The sequence below is a fragment of the Tarenaya hassleriana genome, unplaced genomic scaffold, assembly GCF_000463585.1.
Source record: "Tarenaya hassleriana unplaced genomic scaffold, ASM46358v1 Cleome5, whole genome shotgun sequence".
NCBI lineage: Eukaryota > Viridiplantae > Streptophyta > Magnoliopsida > Brassicales > Cleomaceae > Tarenaya > Tarenaya hassleriana.
This window is the reverse complement of record NW_010967707.1, coordinates 689,123-697,914: the sequence shown is the minus strand read 5'-3', so window position 1 is coordinate 697,914 and position 8,792 is coordinate 689,123. Positions and strand designations below refer to the sequence as shown.

The 8,792-nt window shown below is 41.2% G+C and overlaps 3 protein-coding genes across 5 annotated transcripts; 2 read left to right on the top strand and 1 right to left on the bottom strand.

The window, feature by feature from the left end:
* Nucleotides 1-256: 256 nt before the first annotated feature.
* Nucleotides 257-2,470, bottom strand: LOC104826004 (transcription termination factor MTERF4, chloroplastic-like). 3 transcript variants are annotated; one of them, XM_010558489.1, is made up of 2 exons: nt 2,373-2,470; nt 257-2,099 (listed from the first exon to the last, which is right to left on the bottom strand). In XM_010558489.1, the coding sequence occupies exons 1-2, from the start codon at nt 2,440-2,442 to the stop codon at nt 496-498; spliced, it is 1,674 nt and encodes a 557-aa protein (XP_010556791.1). In that variant the 5' UTR covers nt 2,443-2,470; the 3' UTR covers nt 257-495. The 3 variants fall into 3 exon arrangements, with proteins under 3 accessions (XP_010556791.1, XP_010556792.1, XP_010556793.1); XM_010558490.1 differs by lacking the exon at nt 2,373-2,470 and adding an exon at nt 2,273-2,366; XM_010558491.2 differs by lacking the exon at nt 2,373-2,470 and adding an exon at nt 2,203-2,365.
* A 182-nt stretch (nt 2,471-2,652) lies between these two features.
* LOC104826003 (auxin-binding protein 1-like) lies at nt 2,653-4,554 on the top strand. The gene is made up of 5 exons (XM_010558488.2): nt 2,653-2,837; nt 3,331-3,437; nt 3,596-3,799; nt 3,916-3,983; nt 4,160-4,554. Exons 1-5 carry the CDS (start codon nt 2,720-2,722, stop codon nt 4,263-4,265), a joined length of 603 nt encoding a protein of 200 aa, XP_010556790.1. The 5' UTR covers nt 2,653-2,719; the 3' UTR covers nt 4,266-4,554.
* A 740-nt stretch (nt 4,555-5,294) lies between these two features.
* On the top strand, nt 5,295-8,745 carry LOC104826002 (elongation factor Tu, mitochondrial). Its single transcript, XM_010558487.1, has 12 exons — nt 5,295-5,585; nt 5,872-5,947; nt 6,060-6,152; nt 6,255-6,329; nt 6,567-6,671; nt 6,769-6,859; nt 6,947-7,152; nt 7,478-7,561; nt 7,708-7,773; nt 7,864-7,926; nt 8,095-8,335; nt 8,432-8,745. Exons 1-12 carry the CDS (start codon nt 5,395-5,397, stop codon nt 8,500-8,502), a joined length of 1,362 nt encoding a protein of 453 aa, XP_010556789.1. The 5' UTR covers nt 5,295-5,394; the 3' UTR covers nt 8,503-8,745.
* Nucleotides 8,746-8,792: the final 47 nt, after the last annotated feature.

Sequence of the window (8,792 nt, the reverse complement as noted above, 5' to 3'; positions counted from 1 at the left end):
GAAGAGAATCGAGGAGGCGAAGAAAGAGCGATCGGAGAATATTACGAGAGTGTGAAGAGAGCGAGAAACAGTGACAAGGGAAGAGTGCGAGGGCCAAGCAGACGAGAGACGAAAGAAATGATCGTGAGGTTCTCTTCGCGAGAGGAGGGTTGGTGCTGAAATTATACTTGAAATTACAGATTTATCCCCGGCGAAGGGCATTTCAGTCATTCAATGAGCACTTTCCTCTCGTCCTGTTAATTTAATTAATTAAATATAAAAACAATTAATTCGTCTCCTTTTTATCAATTTAATGCAACATGGATACATTTGACAACAAAGATAGCCTCATGAATTCATCTGCTAAAGAATACACAGAATTCTCCTCTGAACATCAATCAATACCACACCAAACACACACACACACACATCTTTTTCTTCCCTGTCCAAAACCTATCAGAAACCTGCAACATGCCCTGTCTTATGTCTTGTCCCCAGCCGATTCCACCTTTTGTATCACGCATACTCGTCCTCGTCCTCAAACTCGGAATCATCTTCCTCGTAATCAGATTCATCTCTTAGCGGTTGCGTCAGTGAGTTCATATCGAAAGAAGATGGTTCGGTTTCAGATCCATCCATCTCTACTGTGTCATAGCTCATCCTCTGTTCAAACTTCTCATCCGAACAGTTGAGCATCCAGGCCAACGAACATTTGATTCCCTTCTTGGAAACCTTTATCTGCCTCGGCTTTATGGTGGATTCGAGCCCGTATGTAAAGAAAGCAGGAAACTCTACCAAATCTTCAAGTGCCCTTTTCATTTCCACCCGGAAGTATTCGAAGTTAAGCCTCATTATTCCGATGTTCAGAGCCAGAACTTGAGGACACCCGATGACCATTACCCTCACTTGGTCCACCGAAAATCCACACTCCTTTAGGAAATCGATGTGCTTTAGCATGGGTGAATCGCTTAGGCTAACAAACTGTGGCATTCTCTCGATGACACGGCCAAAATCGTCAGGATTTAGATCAATGGCCGAAGAAAGTAGCTTCCTTTGTGTCTCGAGCTTAGGTTTCAGGTCAAGTCCTATAATTTCTGGATACTGTGCGACTATAGAAGAAAGGTATGTTTCTCTGACATTGAAATCTATCAGGGTTTGCACATTTGGTTTCACTGCCTCATCTAATTCAAACCCGAGAATATGAGGCCGCTTCTCTATTAATCTAGCCACGGCCAGTTTTGGAATACCCAAGCTCTCGAGATACTCCACAAAGGGCTTAATTACTCGAGCTACTCGCATCCCCAAAATCTCGGGATATCGAGTTAAAACACCTCCAATTTCCCTCCTTGCTACTCCTATCCCGACCAGATAAGCGACTGAAGTGCTCATGGTGCCTTCAAGCTTAAACCCGAGAACTTCTGGATACCTCTCGAGAACACGAGGTACGTCTTTCGGTTTAATATCCAATCCTTGGAGATACTTAACCACGGGAGCAATGTCTATAACAACACTAGCATGAAGAACCTGTGGATATCTTCTGAGAAACTCGGTAAATGTGGATTTCCTCACTCCTAGTTTCCCCAGATAATCTAGAACCGGGATCATGTTTTTCTTTACACTACAACCAAGAACAAGCGGGTAATTGTTGATGTCTTCGATCGTAAGCCCCAACTTGTGAAGAAAATCCACACGCTCCTTCATCACATCAACTGTCACAGGAAGTTCCAACCCATCAAGCTCGTCAGGAACGATACCGATACCACGCAAAAACTCGTAAACCCTAGTACGGTTCGCAGCCTTTTCCATCTTCATATCCAACAAACTTGGACGACTATACAAGGACGATGAAGCCCCACCCTTTCGCCCTGATCGAGACCTGTCCGTTCTAGACACAGATGATTCCACAGAATCTGATGCAAAGTTTCTGCCAGCAATTGCGCATTGGAGTCTAGTGCTCATCCCAATCTTCTTCTTATGGTTGCACAACTTGCACAGAGTATACTCATTCAGTAACCGAGATTTAAGGGGCAAAAATGATGGCAGCTCCGAATGCACGAGCAGAAACCCAGGTTTTGAAAAGCCCGTGCAGAATCCAATCTTCATTTTCCCACAATTTCCACCTGCAAAAATGGAAGAACAACAGGCTGTTCATGTCGAGGGTTCGCAAACGTCAACCGAATTTCGACGATTATCATCGAGCAAATGAAAACAATAGGCACTAACCCAGAAACTACACGAACAATAATGACTCCAAAACCTCGAAGAACACTGAAATCAAACAATCCCCACTTACTGGTCACCATTTTCTTCAGTGAAAGCATCGAACTTTATAAATTCGAAGAGAACCCAGAAGCTAAGAAACCGTTATAGTTGAACTAAGAGTGAAATCTCACCGGCGATGGAGCAAGAAACCGGTGATGCGAGGGTTTTAGAGGTAAAGGGTAAGGTTTTTGGCTGGAGCATCCTCCTCACCTCATCAGCGACTCCTTTTTCCGATGGTTAACCCCCTTGGTTTTACCGAACGTTGGAAACACACCTCCTATTTTACTAAATTCACAGAAATGCCCCAATATTGCTAACAAACTAAACAAGGGGTTTATTGACTATTAAATAATTACGCGGGGTCTCATCTGAAAAATTGAGCTTTATTGGGGCATAATTCAAAATTACGCTGAAAGATTTCCAAAAACTTCCATTGGGTCGAGAGATTTCTTTGGATTTTGTAGTCGCCGACGAAATCATGGGACCTTCTTCTCCGACGCCGTCGTCGTCTCCGATTACCGTATTTCTCACCGTCTCCAGTGTTCTCCTCTTCTCCTCTGGAACTACTCTAGGAGCTTCTCCTTGCTCCAACAACGGTGAGTCCCGTCCCGCGCTTTTCTGCACGCTCGCCACTGGAAACTAAGGTCTCGTTTGAATATGTAGATGAAGAACAAGTTTTATCTTCTCCGTTATTATCCTCCGGAGTTTCTGCTGCTTTTCTTGAAACGAAATGTGCTGAGATTGCAATTTATTTAATCTGGAGTTCAAGAATTTCGTTTCTCTGTTGCTCTTTCTGTCTCTTCTCTTGGTTACTCGCACCGATGTTCTATGATTCTGCTACAGCTACGCGAATCTGTTGTTGTCTGAACACGATAGCATATTTTGCTGTCTGATTTCCAGAAATTTTACCGAGTGGTTTGGAGAGAAAAAACGTGTTGCTGATATGCTATAGAGGATACATGGCATTCAGTGGACTTGTATTAGAGACTGAGCTCAGTTCCTTTGTTCAATGGAATTAAGAGTTATTTGTGGCTATGGCTCTGTTCTTCTTACTAGTTTCTTGAATCTCAATTCTTGAATGGTGTGCAGCGTTGCCGATAGTGAGAAATATAAGTGAGCTTCCTCAAGATAGCTATGGAAGATCAGGATTTTCCCACATGACTATCGCCGGTTCAGTAATGCACGGGATGAAAGAGGTATATCAAAAGGACACCAGCTCAATGTTAGGCTCCACAGAACGCATTTGTGTATATACTCGCTCTTAGAGTTGGACTAATGATGGGATCGGTATCATAGGTTTAACAGGGATGCATGCTTTGAACACTGGATAATGATCTTTGTACCGGGATTGCAGGTCGAAATATGGCTTCAAACACTTACTCCAGGTGTACACACACCGATTCACAGGCACTCCTGTGAAGAGGTTTTCGTCGTCCTGAAGGGAAAGGGCACACTGTATCTTGCTGAAAATTCGCAGGGTAAATACCCGGGGAAGCCGCTGGAATTTCCCATCTTCGCAAACAGTACATTTTATATCCCAATCAACGATGCTCATCAGGTTTTTTTCCTCGCATACTCTGTTAAACTAGTATTTCCGCTGTGTAGATTTGAAATTTGAATTATATATGTTGTGATAAAATTCCACCTCGTGACAACCTGGTACGTCGCTTACAGGTCTGGAATACTGATGAACATGAGGACCTCCAGATTCTGGTTATCATTTCCCGTCCTCCTATCAAAGTGTATGTAGTATCTTCCATTGAATGCATTAATAGTCTGCTTGCTTACAATGCCTAGTCTTTTCTTAGTTCTTTTGGCATTTGTCAATGGTGTCTCCCAACAGTGTGCTGCTTCGATCTCTTTGTCTCAGTCAACAGTTGATGGATACCCATGAAATGGCATTTCATTTTATATACAGGTTCATCTATGACGACTGGTTTATGCCACATACAGCTGCAAGGTTGAAGTTCCCTTACTACTGGGACGAGCAATGCTTCCAAGATTCCCAAAAGGATGAGATTTGAACAACTTTGAGCCAATCCAATACCACATGATCTAATGCATGTAGATACAAGGCTGCTATGTTAGCAAAAATGTTACATCTTTGATAATAATCTCTTTTGAAACAGTCTCATCTGCAAATGTTATGGCTGGCTTCACTTTCTTTTTTCTTTGCACACCTTCTTTCAGCTTCATTTTCATAGCAGAGAAAGATGCCAAAAAATGTGATGCCGATGAAGCAGTAGAGGGGTCTCGAGATTATTTTTTTTGTTTGATAAGATTTTCGCAATGAATAGAAAGACAGATCATATATATTATATATGCATGGAAATGGCACGCATATATTTTGTGGATATATATATATATATATATATATATATATATATATATATGTGTGTGTATTCAAAAACTAGCACACGACACATGATTAATCAGCCAACCATGACCATGAGAGGGACCTCAAAGGGAATGACGCAAGAGATGACGTGTGCAAAAAATATCAATTTGAATTCGACGAACGTAAAATGTTTTTTTTTTTTTTTCTTGTTTATTGTTTCAGTGAAAATCATTTCAAATAAATTCTAACATTGATATAAATTTAAACTATAATCTTCAAACAAGATACAATTAAACAAAAGCATATGTCGAAGCGTAGATTCGAATATATAATATAAATGAAGTTGTGGGGCCCTTGTGGGTCCCATTTCCACGTAATCTTAACGGTTATACATATATATAATAACAATACGTTTTAGTGCATGTACATGGGCGGGCGGATCTATTGTGGGGCACATACTTTATAAAAAAATGTTTAATTTCTTAAGAAATTTTAAAAAATTAATTTAAATTATTAAATGCTCTCATTATAAAATTAAATTTACTCTTATATCTCTCCCAATTACAATATATTTTGGATCTATAATATATATGAACGATTGTCATGATAATTCAGTAAGGGCCCAATTAAGTGGAGGCCCAAGTTTAAATGGGTCAACGGGTCGGGTCGTCAGAATATATGTTTGGATTCGACTGAAACCCTCAATTAACCCTCCCCTAAACCTCCCTTGCACAGTTCCAAGGCGAAAAATAGTCCGAGTCGCTTCTCCGATTGACCCTGTTTCATCTTGGCTCCACCCTTTCTGCGGTATTCCAATGGCGTCCGTGGCTCTTCGAAACCCTAGCTCGAAGCGGCTCATCCCATTCTCTTCCCAGATCTACTCACTACGTTGCGGCGGCTCTATCCCCTCGTCCTATTCGATGTCCGTTTTCGTCGGAGGGGATGATCGCCTCTCCTCCAGTTTCTCTGCCTCCTGCTGGAGATCGATGGCCACTTTTACTCGGACGTGAGTTTCTTCTCTTTCGTTTTTGTCAGATCTCTCTCAATCCCCCTCTTATAGAATTTTTTATCAGCAGCAGGGTCCGTGGTCTGTTTTGGAACCCGTGTTAGGACATAGGTTAGAGTGGAAATGGTCCTGATTCGTACATTTTTATGCTTCTGTAGTGATAGGAGAATGTTGAAGAGGAAAATGAGTTCCCTTTGTTGGAAAATGTTTTAACCTTTTTAGTTTTTTCTCCCCGAGATTTTGTTCTTATGACGCGGGTTCCTAATTACAATTACTATATTGGCAGAAAACCTCATGTAAATGTCGGAACAATCGGACACGTTGATCATGGGAAGACCACTCTAACTGCTGCCATTACAAAGGTGGGTAGTACTCAGATTTTTCCTGCATGAATCTCCGACTTATATTTTCAAAACCTCAATAAAGAATCAAGAGAAAGTCTTCAGTTTTATCACGCAACCTAATTCCATGTAGGTGCTGGCCGAAGAGGGAAAAGCAAAGGCTGTCGCCTTTGATGAAATCGATAAAGCTCCTGAAGAGAAGAAGAGAGGAATCACGATTGCAACGGTCTGGATTATCTCTACTTTTTATTTCTCGCGTGAGGAAGTTGCTTGCATCATGCTGAATGTCTTTGCTGGTAGTGTTTACGGACTGTACATGGTTTTGTAGGCTCATGTGGAGTATGAGACTGCAAAGCGCCATTATGCTCACGTTGACTGCCCCGGACACGCAGATTATGTTAAAGTAAGATGGGAACATAGCGTTCGCCGACTTATACTACATAGTGGTTTTATTTCTCTGTTTAGTGATTGGAGTTTTGAATTTTGATCTATGATTACTGAAAGAATTGGCCTGTGTGGAAGCATCATAATATAGCAGAATTGCTTTCTGGCATAGTTGTACAAGGATAGATAAATTTTGTCTTTTGGGAGAGAATTTCCATAAACCTTTAACTCTGTAGCTTTGTCTGCTAATTGTCAGAACATGATCACCGGTGCTGCCCAAATGGATGGTGGTATTCTGGTGGTTTCGTCACCAGATGGACCCATGCCTCAGACTAAGGAACATATCCTACTTGCACGTCAGGTTAGGACTGGTTGTGAACTTGCGATCTGATCAAATACTTGCGCTACTCGATGAGTTGGATTTTTTTAGCTACAACTCAATTACTGCTGTAACATAGGTTGGTGTTCCATCACTTGTCTGCTTTCTCAATAAAGTTGATGCTGTGGATGATCCGGAGTTGTTGGAGCTTGTTGAGATGGAGCTACGGGGTTTGTATAATTGTTCTGTCATGCAATTTTTTCTTAGCATGTCCTTAGGAAGTTCAAGACTTCTAATGCCTCTTTTATCTCTGCCAGAACTTCTCAGCTTCTACAAGTTTCCTGGGGATGAAATTCCTATCATCCGGGGATCTGCTTTGTCTGCTCTGCAGGGTACTAATGATGAAATTGGTAGGAAAGCTATATTGAAGCTAATGGATGCTGTCGATGAATATATACCTGACCCAGTTCGCCAACTGGACAAGCCCTTCCTGATGCCTATTGAAGATGTTTTCTCAATTCAGGTAATACAATCCGTGTCCTTGTTCTTTTTTGTCTGAGAAGGAATGCTACCACAAGAAGTCTTTCTCTGTTTTCCATGTTCTTGCCTTGGTCATTCAAGTTTCAGCTATTTTTATTTTTTATCTTCTTCTATTTGACCTTATGAGAGGATCTAGGTACCATGCCCTTATCAGAGCAATTCCTCTTAGTAATTGTGACTAGAATATGTATCTTCTCAAAGTTTTATACTCAAAGACCTTCCGAGCCGAGTGACATTATCTTCTACTAAAAGACTAATCTATCATTTATTTTTATATATGATGTCTGATAATTGCCTGTTTCTTGAAGGGGCGTGGAACTGTTGCAACCGGTCGTGTAGAACAGGGAACCATCAAAGTAGGTGAAGAAGTTGAGATTTTGGGTTTAATGCAGGTGAGTTGTGGTGATTTGTGATGAGTCGATTTCTCTTTGCTGAAGAATGGTGGACTCTGTAAAATTGATTTGGTATTGGTTAATGTGCTATTACACCCAAGCAGTTTCTTGTGATTTTTTTTTCTCACCTTAAAATTTCTCTTTAGGGGCCTCCACTGAAAACCACGGTTACCGGTGTTGAGATGTTCAAGAAAATTTTGGATAATGGACAAGTAAGTTGGAAACTGGGAAATTATGGACTCTATACTGACATTTTTGGTCCATATGGTGCTAATAACAATCTGGTTTTTCGACAATGTTAGGCCGGTGATAATGTAGGACTTTTGTTGCGGGGGTTGAAGAGAGAAGATGTGCAGCGAGGCATGGTAGGCTCTCCTTACTATTTGCCCTTGTGTATCTCGATCCAGAATTCATCTCACTTAGTTTCTGAACTGGTTCAGCATCAACACTTGGAGTCTTGGATGCGAGAATGGTATCTGGGCAAATATAGGATAACCAACTTCACTGATGTTAATTCCTGTGGTTGCTTATAGGTGATTGCAAAGCCCGGAACAACCAAGACATACAAAAAGTTCGAAGCAGAGATTTACGTGCTGACAAAGGACGAAGGTGGACGTCACACCGCCTTCTTCTCTAACTACAGGCCTCAGTTTTACTTGAGGACAGCAGACGTGACAGGAAAAGTGGAATTGCCCGAAAATGTAAAGATGGTTATGCCTGGTGACAATGTCACTGCAGTTTTCGAACTCATCCTGCCCGTCCCGCTCGAGCCAGGTATAACCGATTCCTGCTTGTCTCTGGTGCGTGCCCTCAATCAGTGCAGTGTAACGTCTTGATATAACCAAATATTGAAAACGATGGGATGTGCAGGTCAAAGATTTGCCTTGAGGGAAGGAGGGAGGACAGTTGGAGCTGGTGTGGTATCAAAAGTGATGAGCTGAGTTGTTTGTTATATAATTCTTCAAGGTGAATGAGATCTGAGAGAATGGTTGAAGAAGAACAGAGAGATTGATGTCATCCTTTTTTTTTTTTTACTTCAAAGCATTTCTTACCTATTTTGTGAATTACAAGAGTAGGATTATAGTTCTCTCTTGATCCCAGAGGCAATAATATTTGAGAAACACATCAACAGTTTCTGCTAGATTTTTGACATTCTAGGTTCAATGCCGATTCTTCCTCAGTAATTTCTCGCCACCCTTTTTTTAAAATCAGATTAAAATTATTTTCTAAC

Coding starts and splice junctions, on each gene's coding strand:
- LOC104826004 (XM_010558489.1), bottom strand. CDS start 2,442: ATGCTCCAGCCAAAAACCTTACCCTTTACCTCTAAAACCCTCGCATCA. Junction 2,100..2,372: donor GGTTTCTTGCTCCATCGCCG/GTGAGATTTCAC, acceptor CCATTTTTGCAG/GTGGAAATTGTGGGAAAATG.
- LOC104826003 (XM_010558488.2), top strand. CDS start 2,720: ATGGGACCTTCTTCTCCGACGCCGTCGTCGTCTCCGATTACCGTATTT. Junction 2,838..3,330: donor TTCTCCTTGCTCCAACAACG/GTGAGTCCCGTC, acceptor AATGGTGTGCAG/CGTTGCCGATAGTGAGAAAT. Junction 3,984..4,159: donor TCCCGTCCTCCTATCAAAGT/GTATGTAGTATC, acceptor TTTTATATACAG/GTTCATCTATGACGACTGGT.
- LOC104826002 (XM_010558487.1), top strand. CDS start 5,395: ATGGCGTCCGTGGCTCTTCGAAACCCTAGCTCGAAGCGGCTCATCCCA. Junction 5,948..6,059: donor TAACTGCTGCCATTACAAAG/GTGGGTAGTACT, acceptor AATTCCATGTAG/GTGCTGGCCGAAGAGGGAAA. Junction 7,774..7,863: donor AAATTTTGGATAATGGACAA/GTAAGTTGGAAA, acceptor CGACAATGTTAG/GCCGGTGATAATGTAGGACT.